At 41.8% G+C, this 12,311-nt stretch overlaps 1 protein-coding gene across 2 annotated transcripts in view; it reads right to left on the reverse strand.

The window, feature by feature from the left end:
- The window catches only part of LOC131880090 (degenerin mec-10-like), a 21,268-nt gene that overhangs the window by 7,353 nt on the left and 1,604 nt on the right, over nt 1-12,311 (reverse strand). Inside the window, exons 1-2 of one of the 2 annotated variants that reach the window (XM_059226598.1) lie at nt 10,102-10,583; nt 5,610-6,161 (exon numbers count right to left, since the gene is read on the reverse strand). In XM_059226598.1, the coding sequence (XP_059082581.1) occupies nt 5,610-5,993 (384 nt within the window). In that variant the 5' untranslated portion in view covers nt 5,994-6,161; nt 10,102-10,583. Of the gene's footprint in view, nt 1-5,609; nt 6,162-10,101; nt 10,584-12,311 lie in introns of those variants that run through there. The other variant, XM_059226597.1, reaches the window with a different exon arrangement.

Genomic DNA, 12,311 nt, shown 5'->3' on the forward strand with positions numbered 1-12,311 from the left:
GAATGTGCCATTTACCAGAGACGTGTTGATGATTTATGTTAGCGGTGCCATTATAATATTTACACTTTTCTTCAGGACCTCCATACCGATTGAGTCGCAACCACTACTGTTAGTCTTCTTGACATGCCGTAAGTGATGGAGAACCGTCTTTTCTTTCACTTTTTTCAAGCAGAATTTGGGAACCAATGGTCATCCTGCCATTTCAGAGTGGAGTCGAACTAAGGGATCCTCCCACAGAGATGGCTCAATCTCTGATCGGAGGCTCTGAGCTTTCTCACTGAAGAACATATGTAACAGCTCGCTCACATTGTCAGGGTTTGTTACTATCGACTTCAAGCGATCGCATCATTGAATGGACTGCTGATCAATGGTTCCCGTTTATTTGCTAAGGACACTCCAGACGTTGGACTTGTGACCGTCGCCATCAAGTATCCTGGACATCTCGGCCCGAGCGTCTCTCCTCTGCATTTCTGTGCACTTATTTCTCAAACGAGTATACTTCAACCAGTTTTCATCTCCTGTTCCTTTTGATCCAACAGTAACATTTTGTTTTGATTTGTCTCGCTCAGCCATCATTCTTATGGTTTAGGTAAGGTAAGGTAAAGTTAGGTAAGGTCGATGATTGGATGGAATTTGGAATGTTTTCTCGGGATCAAATTTGTTCAGAGAATGGTAATGAAGTGCTCAAAAGTCTATACCATGTTGTCAACGCAGTTTGTTAAACCGGGGCATTCCTACGGTATCTCTATTCCCTAAAATTCATACACGAGCTTCGAGAGGTCATGGTTCGAGCCATCGTAATTACATCATACTAACTCCCCTTTTTTTAACATATGGTTGAATCATTTTTTGGTTGCATTAAAGTAATCGCGGATGTGCGATACAAGGAAGTGAAATGACTTCTTCTATCACAAGAGCCACAAATCGAATTTTTGGCAGGACAATCTTGTTTTGCATGTCGAGGTCCATTGCAGGCATAACATCTTCTTGATGAATTCCTTCGATTGTCGCCATCGTCACTGTCAAGTTTACAATTAGTAGTAAAGGCAGTGTAGCCATTGACACAGTAGTAGGACGGAGATTCAGACGCAACTTGCTTGGCACCAAGTCGAGCAGTTTCCCATGCTAATATCATCCGTCTAGCGTCTTCAAATGTTTTCGGATTCCCTGCATTATTTCGCCCTATCTTGCGAAGCTTTGCATTGCTTGGACGAGAATGCTAATATGGAGTTGATCTTCCGTTACTTTGGTTGTATCACCGTATTCCCCATTTTCCTTAATGTCGTTACAAATATGAGAATAATCTTGACCATCTGTGTGCTTAATGAATAAAAAAAATTAAATCGAGGTGACGATTCATGAGAGAGCGTAAGTGAACGGTAATTGCATCGATCACTTCATCAACACTTCGTCCGGTGTCGGCCTTGATTCCAACAGAGTGCTCGATTATTCAAAAAAATCCAGGCGAGCAACATTGCCAAAGTACGGATATTTGCGTGGGTTGGGAGCGAGTAGGAAGTGCCATGAGACGAGCATAATTGGCCCAAGTGGGTTTCCATTTTTGAAAAGCATGTAAATCCACGTCTTCATGTAAAGTTTGAGGGGGGATTAACAACAAGACGAGGTATATTGCGACTTGCTTGAGGAGATCCATCCTGCTCAATTCCATGAACGTAAGCTGCAGGTGGCGCTGGTAAAGATTCTTCAGTCTTGTCAAAATCTCGCCTATATCCAATCACCTTACATTGGAACTTCACGAAATGATCTTCTTGATCTCACAGATCATCTTCATCAGAGTCTTTCACAACTGCCATAGGGTCGGCAATGACAGCTTCTTCAGCGAGTGCATATTTGGTCAAAGCCAGTTCCCACTTCTTCAAGATTAATTCGAGTTGTGTTGGGTCCTCGCTTAATCGATGTAGAGAAAGACAGGTTGCCGCCTTAGACTTATACCTTGTGACCGTGCCTTTGAGTGCACGTCGAGATCGAATTAATTTTTCGATTTCATGACAGGGATTCATGTTGTCGTCGAGCGGCATGGCAACGGTTTCTGCGATGATGACGAGAATTGCACCTCAATGCAATCGTGAATAGAAGCTACTTAGCACTTGGTCAGTCCTTGCCTACAGAGGCCGTCGGTGGAAATCCAAATGAAAAGGCGTTCTTGTTAATCCGCTGCCTCATGGAAGGAAGAATACCATGTAGTATACCTGTTTGTTTAGTTAGAGAGGCAAGCAATTTTAGAAGCGTTTGTCCACAACGGGAGGTCTTACATGTAGACAGGGAAGAGTAAGGGGGAGAGCACGCTCCCCTGTGGACAACCGAGTGTCACTTCCGTTTCCTCCGATAGCCCTGTTCCAACAGCCACCCTGTGTGATCTGTTTCCTAGGAAAGAGGACATCGACGCAAAACTATGAGCATCGAAACCAATTGCTTCCAACTTGCGGTAGAGCAGATCTTGGTCAGCACAATCAAAAGCTGCCGTGAGATCAAAGAAGATCACTCCCGAGGCATTCCCAAGGGTGAGACATTAAGTACCAAAGAAATTCATTACTTTCAGTGTTTAAACGTTCACTTGGTGATCGTTGTCCATTCTCTACCTTTTTGTAGACCTATTTGGGGAACATGAATTATTACTGGGACGTGGTCACTCATTCCGTTGGGAACAGTGTTGTATGTGACATCAACAAGGTTATTGGAGGAGATGACCAAATCGATTGCAGATGTGGCTTGGGATAATCCGTATTTTTTGTTCGTCCTCGGCAAAGAAATGTGTCCCTAATATCATCATGTAGCGTCAGATTGTTCAGGCCAAGGCAGAAGACAAGATCGTGCACTAGTGACTTTAGGTGGTATGCGTCATCACTGAAACGATTTGAGTCCAAGTTGAAATAATAATCATATTCCGTTTGAACGAACTGGCTTCTTGTATTTGGTAAAAAAACGTAAGCTTTTCTTTCTGAGTTTGAATGTCCTGGTCTTGGAGTTCACTCTTCTATTCACGGTAGATACCACAAATCGTACGCGTTTTACTTTTAGTTCTACCTCCAGCCAGATGGCTGGAAATTCCGAACTCATAAAGTCACGTCTTACTTGTCCTTTAGGTCTCAAGGTGGGTCTCATCAAATTGAACAGTCCTAATGTTAGCGTTTGGCTCATCTGTTGGTGGCAATGTAACGTTGTACGAGGTAAAATTTGTGGCGGTAAAATATCTCGCATCTGTATCTTGAAGAAATAGGAGATCGAGGTCATGTTGCAAGATGAAATTTTGTATTTCAGCTTCCTTATTTAAGAGTCCTCGTATGTTCCACGAACCCACTATTAGACTCTCTGAGACTTTTGATCGTTTTGCGCTTTGAACTATCAATTCTGCGCACTAGAGGATGATCCCTTGGTCCACTTACGACCAAATGACAGGGTCCATCTCTTGAACGTTTTTTTCCCTAGCTTCTTCTTAGCATGTGGTGAGCGCACCTTGTTGCATTTTCGTGAAGGAGACTGTTGCGCTTAGCTTTTTTCTCGGTTGGATCTCATCGAGAAGTTTGCCGCCTCACGCACTTTTGACCTACCATTTTCATCACGAAAACGAATAATGACCGGACGGGTCCGATCTTGCTTTGGTTGACCATTGCTCAAACATTATGCCATGTCACATCGTTGTAATGCACAATCTGAATTTTCCATCACGGCTATCACTTGTCGGATGTCGTGTTCGATCCTTTCCTTTGGAGTTTGGGCGTCTGATTCGGATATTTTCGTAAACCTGAGATTGAGTCTTCTGCGTTCTCTGTCTTCCATCTCCTGAACAAGGTCTGGTGTTGGTATGACTTCCTTTCCGGATTTAAGGTACTGATTTCTCAACTCCACCTCCAGGTTTTCAATCTTGGCAGAGTTTTTGGACACGTTCAGTTGGAGGTCTTCGATTTGGGTTTACATTTTCGTCAGAAAGAGTAAGATTTTTTTACAGCCGTTGTTGCACGATTGGCAGCAGACAAGATAACTTGTTTCACTTAACAACTTTATTGTTTCGCTTGAGATACTAAAGCACCCCTAATGGAATAGCCGGTCACATATTTCACACGAAAAGAACGACTTCTTTGAACGGCGATCAATATCCTCGGGGCATTTCCCACAGTTACCTATATTTTCTTTGGCGAGTGCCATGCTTTTGTGAGCTTCCTTGTTTGGGTCGACGGATTTAATTGGAATGGTGATGTCATTGATTGAAGTTTCACTAGCAAATATGTCACTTAATACCAAAAGGTTAGAGCTATCTATTTCGATGAGGTCGTCTTGATTTTTAAAGTACTCAGGGAGCGCTCAGGAACACGTCTGTCTCGTCTGAACACAGAACGTTATAGTAAAAGTACTGTCATGAGAAGCGCCGTGTAATTTGTTTATAGCGAAAAGGCCCGCAGTTCCCGAAAGAACGAGAAAACAGTACGTAATTTGTACGGATTAGAGAATAATGCTCACACACCGTAAATTTTGACGAATAATTGCTGTTAAGAATAGACAGAAACTATGTCGATGAAATAGTTGCTTTCCTACCGTAAATGGACAATTTTCTTTTTAGAATTTTAGAATTCAATTTAGAATAAAAAATTAACTATAACATGGCATTGCTGAGAGCAATGCAAAAGTACGAGGTGACTGCCACATTGCCACTTGCATTTGGCAATTGCGGTCTACTCACCTTGGGCATGGCCTTGGGCCCACAGACCATATACTGTAATGTCAATGCATGATCTCAAGGTCACTGACGACACTAGATGTGTTTCAACTGAAATGCACTGCTGTCAAAAAAGCTAAGGGGAGTCCATCTCTTGTAATTTTGTCACCAATGCCTGTGAGCGTTGAGTTCTTTAGTTTTTGAGATTTCCACAAGTTAGGAGGGCGGGGTGAGAGCCCTTATTAATAAAACGCTTTTGTCAGATTTTCCATTCCAAATCAATACTCATCTTTTCAAATTGTTTTAACGTCCATTTACTGATTCGTTTTGGAGAGAAAAGCTAAAACATGTCCACTTTCACCCGACTTTTTCTTATCGAAATTTATCGTCTTGTGTAATGTTTGTATACTGTTTTCTCGTACTTTTACGAACTGCAAGCCATTTCACCATAAACGAGTTAGATGGCGCTTCTCATGACTGGCTCTTTATGGACGCCCCTAGCAGAGATTGATAGAGTAAAACACGGACGCCTCTACCCTAGATACATAGTCACCCTAAGAATCGACAGCTGTAAGACATTGAAAGGGCTAAATTTGAAATGACAGTACCCCTGCCGTTAGGAATGCATTGTGTGGGACTACCATTACATGATTTTCTTTTCGATGGTAGAAACTATCAACAGAAACGGGATGGAAGTACCAGTTCAGACTGACATCCAGGGTATCCTAAAACATTGAAGTATAGAAATCAAGTGGTCAAGAGTCGTATGTCAACTTGCTCTAAAAAGAGTGAATAATTGTATTGACAAGTTATTCCATTTCAACCAATAGAAGTAAGGTGAAACATATGAGACATCCCATTTTGGAGGTTCCTTTTCAACTCTTTGAGGCTGTTCTTGCCTCAAGCTCTATTGATCTTCAAAGGTTTACTCAGTTACCTTGTTGTTCATAGAGTGCCAAACGGATTCATTGCGGACTAAGAAGAACTCCAAACTCATGCCCTCCTCTGGACCAGCTCTAACTTGGAAGGACCCATTGTAATTGAATCCAAAGCAATTGCCACGAGAGACGGTGTTGATGGTTTGAGCGTCAAAGTACCCTGAGCAAGGGCTGTGATTTATCGTGCAAAGTTTGACCATCACCTTACGCTCCATACCTATGCGTTGCCGATCAGTTTGTTGCAGTTGGCCGTAAACTTCATCAAATAAAGAATCATCCTCAATGTTGCCATCTTCAGTGTTATTCAGCTTCAAAAATTGATCTGGACAAGTGATATGAAAATTCGAAGATTGGTTCAATTGTTTTTCACGTTCCATCTTCATATATGAACAACCAGAAAGCAATCCCAACTGGCAATAGTTCCATAGATTAGAGCAATTGGTCGAGTAACAGTTTTCCAGATCTCTTTGCAAATAAGAACACTTGATCTTATTGTAAGGACAAATGGTGATAGCTGGGAAATATTGTAGAGAGGCTTCTTCGACCTTTATCTGAAATTAGAAGGTAAAATGTATGTTATTGGGCATTCCAGTTAACCTATGTCTTCACGAGAGGCCCCACAAACAGACCACCTGAAATTTAATAGTCAGTATCTACATAGATACCGCTTTTACGACAGAACGGAAACACCTTAGAAGGATTTCTTCATTTTTCTCACATAATTTCAAAATCATCCCTTGAGAAATTAAAATCTAAGGTTTTTGAAACTACCAAAAATATCCAAAATTTGCTAACCTAAACGAAAAGGGTGGATTTAGCGGACATTTTTTATTACCCCTGGATATGGAATTTCCTTGCATTTCAAAACGGAAAAGAGACGTAATTATTCATCTTGATATTCATATAACTCACATTCATATATATCTGATCCATCAACGATTTAGAGTTGGCAGATCCACGGACTTCTAGAGATACCACTGCGAACGGAAGGCAAAATGTTGTATCTCCTAAACCGTTCATCTTATTCCATATAAGGATTTCATGCGACCAAAAGTAGTGATTGAATAGATAAACTTGGCCAAATTTAAGCCCAAATCCATGCTTGTGGAACTCAGGAGTTATGGTCAAAGTTATGCAGTAAACAGTATATAAAGTTCGAATTTTTGGCCTACTCTTGGTCAGCTTCGTAAGCTTTTGACAACATTGCTTTGAAACGATCCACTTTACAAGTATACGGTATAAAATGACCAACCTTAAGTTAAGGACATCTACGTTTTTATTTTTTTACTTTAATTCGAAAACTGGCTCAGAGTGGCTATGACCAAGAGCAGACCGATTTTCCGGGAAGGTCGTTTGCAGTCCATATTTCTAGAAGTCCGTGCCCACGCAAACGAGATGCGTCAGTGAGAAGGTAAGTGGGCATTTGGTTGTCAAATTGAGCAAATGCGAGTGGGCCCCAAAATGATCCCTCTAGCCCGGTAGAATTATTCTTGTTAGTCGGGTATCCAAAAGAATGCAGAAAAACGAAAGTCCATATTTCTGGAAGTCCTTGGTATCTGACAAGCTCTTGAATTTAAGTTTGATTAGGAACATTGTTTTGATTTTTTGTCGTACTTTTCTAATGCAGGGCACTTGTTCTTATTAGCCCGGATTCTCGAAGTCTTGAAGGTGATCTCAAAACGAGCGTTAAGCCTCTGCGGCCAATTGTACAATGACCCTAAAACTCAGATTGGGACCAATGCCATAACTGCTTTTGAAAACGTAATGGTCAAGCACCTTTCGGACCTTCTTTGAATAAAGCACAGCCCGAACCTTTCAACTCTCACAATATGAGACCTCTCTCATGCCTTCAATGAACCTGTTGAAACATCTTTGGACCAGCCCAACATTTTTGAAACCGGCTGAGCTAATTGGAGCCCAAATGCGCGAGGTACCATATATTCAAGACGCAGCCGGGCAATCAACTTCTACAAAGTTAGAATCGTGGTTGTATCTCTGGACTTAAACATCCGATATACCCAACCACGTGTTTGAAAAGCTTTGCCCATTTCAGCTGGATCTGTCAATCGAACATTCCCATATCTTGGAGGACTACACCTAAATTTGTTTGGTACAAGTTCACTTTGGGTCCATAACCGAGCTGAACAAATAAGGTGGCATGCAGAGTTGACTCAGGCACTCATCAAAAGTTTAAAAATTCCAGCCAAATGCCACCCTCCAACCTCCACGCCAATCTTGATGTGGAGCGTAGCCTTCAAGCTATTAATCTTCTAAACATTTTTCCCTTTTCACCTTTTCATGCCCATTGTCCGCCTTGAGTATATTTACATTCAACCATTTCCCATTTCTTCTGAGCCCCACATCGTTATGTGCACTTATTCAGATCCTCAAGGTCAAGTCTGTTAGTGTTGCCACTTGTGACGCACATGCTCTATCTTTAATCGTATGCTATATGAGCACGCCTATCATATTACATACTGCCTAACATGTCAAGTTGCTGGGTATGTGCGTGACCAAGTTTGATTATCGGCAACGAGGGTGTTATAATTTCGCAATTTGTTTGCATCGAGGCAAAACGGACCAAAATTAAAATTGAATGGTGGAAAATTCAAGGTCATTTGATCCAAAGGGCGTAAGCACACCGTCCTATTTAGACTATCATCAAAATCCGACAGAGGTTGCTGGCTCTATAAGAGATCTGGGGACAATTGTTGAGAACAATGAAATTCGACTAATATATCTGGACTAAAGAGTGCAAAACTTTTCAACCATGCGGATTGATTATGGACGACGTTACCCTGGAGATATTTGACGCCGCAAAATGTAACCGAATAATTAAACGGAAAATTTGGAAACCATGGAACTCAACCTCCCGACCAGAAAAGGAAAAAAATCTTAGTTGTATAAATACTTCCCCCTCTCAAGCTTAAATATCTAGAACATCAACCACCACTCAGCCATGCAAAAGTAAGGAACAGGGCAAATGTTCTGCTGTAGCTAGGAGAATTCTTGTCAACCCTGCTGTTTTCCTAATGTTCATGCCTTCAGTTGTCCAAGTTTAGTGTGATCCAACTTGGACGGATGAAGAAAATTGACTTGCGGGTTATTACGAATGAGATGAATTCGTGTAAACTTACAAAATATTTTTGATGTCAGTGGGTGTCAGAAACATTCAAGCACTCCTTGAAAGCGCAGAGTAAAGAAGCCGACTATGGCCTGATCCTTGAGTTCCAATTTCAATCATCTTGAATTATTAAAAATAAAATACATAAAAAACGGAGCATAATGACTGGAAATGATCAGGAATAGCCTGGATAGAGAGAAAATCCCGATCCAAGTTAAGGCCTAAAACATCGTTTTAGCCCCGTTTCTTAATGAGATCAAAGCATACCGGGGTAAACGACGACAAATGGATGGACCTTCAGTTAATTGTGACCTCCATGGATGGATGGACCGAACCACGGACTTCTAGAAATATGGACTGCAAATAAGTTTCCCGGGATATCGGCCTGCTCTTGGCCACAGCCGCTCTGAGCCACTTTTCGAATTAAAGTAATAAAATAAGAAACGTAGATTTCTTCAATCAAATGGGGGTCATATTTTATCATTTACTTGTAAAATGAATCGTTTCAAAGTTATATTGTCAAAAGCTTATGAAGCTGACCAAGAACAGGCCGAAAATTCGAATTTTATATAACATTTACTACAAAACTTTGACCATTACTCCTGAGTTCCCTAAGCATAGCTTTGGGCTAAAATTTGGTCAAGTTCATGTATTCAACCAGATCTTCTGGCCATATCAAGTGCTGATTTAAAAGAAGATGAACGATTTAGGTGTTTCAAAATTTTGGCATCCATTCGCAGCCCACATCTCTAGAAGTCTGTGATCGAACTTTCAAATCCAGGGATCCGTCTACAATGTATAAATCTACAGTTTTGTCCTACTTGGGCCTTATTGGCCGCAGAAGGGATGAATGAGATGAAGAAGGTGCAGCGAAGCTTCGCAAGAAAAATTGCTGGCGAATTCAACCTTATCATTGGGTAAGACTTCGTAGCTTTGAATCGTGCACCATAAAATGATAATGCGAACGATATATTGATCTTTACATACTGAAATGTCTCCATGGGCTTTGCCCCACTCCCGTGGTCTAACACTTCCAGAACGACAGAAGAAAAATTAAATACACTATTTGACACATGGCGGGGTCTGTTCGATAACTAACTCGGAAGAAGCCTTACGATTTCTTACGCTTTGAACCCAACATAACCTTGTAATGTAATGTAATATAATGTAGTGTACAAAATAGTCTCCAGGAACCATTAAGGTTATATAAGAGACATTGGAGCATGATTCAGGAAATTTATATGTCAAGTGTCATTGAATGGCACGAAGTGACTGTATTCCCACCTTACAAAGCACCAAACCGAGCTTTGAAGTGGTTTGTCGTTGGACAATTTCGACCTGCTAGCGGTAGTTTGTTCAACATTTACACTGCTTGCCGTATGAACGAGGATTTTCTGACATCGAGTTTGGTCTCGGGAATTTGAGGTTTCCTGCCGCTCGTGAGCGAGCGTTCACGTCATGATTTAGAGCCACGAAAAGTCCATTGCCATCTATGTCATCTGTGTTATTGATCATCTTGAATGCTTGGATGGCGTCTCCACGATCTCTTCTCTAGTGCAAAGTAGTTAGTCCCAGCTCCTGGAGTGTCTCCTCGTATGATCTTCTCATTCCCGTCAACATGCGCACCAACCGCTTCTGGACTCCTTCAATAAGGTTCACATCTTTTTTGAGCCAAGGGTTCCAAACTGGAGCGGAACTTTTAAGGCGAGGTCGAATAAAAGTTGTATATACGTCAACCAGAGATTTCCTTGTTCTTAGGGAGAGAGTTCTCCTCACTTGACCTAAAATTGAGTTGGCTCGTTTAACGATAGATGCAACATGAAGGGAAGACTTGATATTGTCCTGAACTTCTATGCCTAAATCTTTGTGGCACCCCGTCAATCACAAAAGTATATCGCTCGTTCTTCTCTCCAAAGTGCCTTGCATTTTGAAACATTAAACCGCATGCCGTTCTCTTGCGCCTAATCCGCCTAATCCGCCTAATCACTTAACCGGTGTAAGTCATCTTGTAGGGCTTTATAATCGTCTTTCCATGGACGTATGCCTCTACCAAGCTTGGTATCGTCTGCGTAGGTTCCAAGAATCGATCGGTCGCTTACGGCAGAAGGCATGTCTGAAACATATATCGGGAACAGGATTGGACCGAGGACGGTCCCTTGCACAACCCCACTCACGACTTCAGTCCAATACGAAGATTCTCTGTCAATGACCACTCTTTGCTTTCTCTGAGTGATCCAATCATCGATCGGTTGCTTACGGCAGAAGGCATGTCTGAAACATATATCGGGAACAGAATTGGACCGAGGACGGTCCCTTGCACAACCCCGCTCAGCACTTCAGTCCAATCCGAAGATTCTCTGTCAATGACCACTCTTTGCTTTCTCTGAGTGATCCAATCCGAAATCCATGATAAATCTTTGCTCTGTATTCTCACCCTCTGTATACATGTAGCTTTGACATCAGCATTGCGTGTTGAACATGGTCGAACGCTTTCTGTAAGTCGAAGTATATATCGTCGAAAGGTAATCCCTGATCCACTGCCTAGGTGACCTCTTCAAAAAAACAGAACGAGATTCGTTTTGCAACTTCTGTTGGGAACAAATCCACGTTGAGAACTTGGGATGATGTGAACTTGGAAGTATTCCCTTCTGGGCCCGGGGCCCCTTCCCAATCCAAACCAGTAACAGCATCACGAATGTCTTGAAATGTTATCGTTTATGGGTTGAGTGCACCATTTTCCACACGTGATGATACAGCAGAGATTGGTGCCGATGTTCTCAACTCAAACACCGATGGCGTTTCAGCCTGGAGTTTGTTTTCTTTGATGAAGTTTCCTGAGTCATCCACCAATCTATCAATGGATGTTTTACCCGATTTCACACCAATATATTGATAGAATCCTTATTTTATTCAATTTAGCGTTCTTTCCCAGGTATATTCCCCGGTATTTCTGCTTGTTCCTCCTGTTTCTGAGGGAATGACCTTTGGGGTGTGTTTGAAGTCCTTCCATATCTGGGCTTTATGGTTGATTCTCAATCCTCTCCACAACCACATCTTTTGGTGAGTCATTCGTTTGAGGTTAGTTCATCCATGGAGCTTCAGAGCGTTGACGGAGAGTGAGCAAAGGCACATGGCATTTTTGAGCTCCTCAACCACGGAGGGTAAACGTTTCCACTGGCTTTCAGCGCTGTAATCACCATGGATACCCCATGGTACATCTTCCAATGTTTCACAAATCTGGCTCCAATTCGTTTTTTGCAGTTCCATGTCTGACATGACGTTCTTGATCGGATGGGATTGAATTTCATCTTAGTAACAATGGCACTGTGATTATTATTGGCTAGAGGCATTCCGTCAGTAACTGATAATACTTTCTCATACCTCACATTTGCCCATATATCTTCGTCGATTCTATGTATTAAATGAGCCTTTGTTTAGTTTTAACGGAGACATTGATCGTTTCCTGCAAACGATCCTAGACCAACGCACAGACTTCTAGAGATGTGGACTGAGAACAGAAGCCAAACTTTTTTCGTATCCCATAAATCGTTCATCTTTTTCCAAATAAGCACTTGAT

Source organism: Tigriopus californicus, chromosome 5 (genome assembly GCF_007210705.1).
Source record: "Tigriopus californicus strain San Diego chromosome 5, Tcal_SD_v2.1, whole genome shotgun sequence".
NCBI classification, from domain to species: Eukaryota; Metazoa; Arthropoda; class Copepoda; order Harpacticoida; family Harpacticidae; genus Tigriopus; species Tigriopus californicus.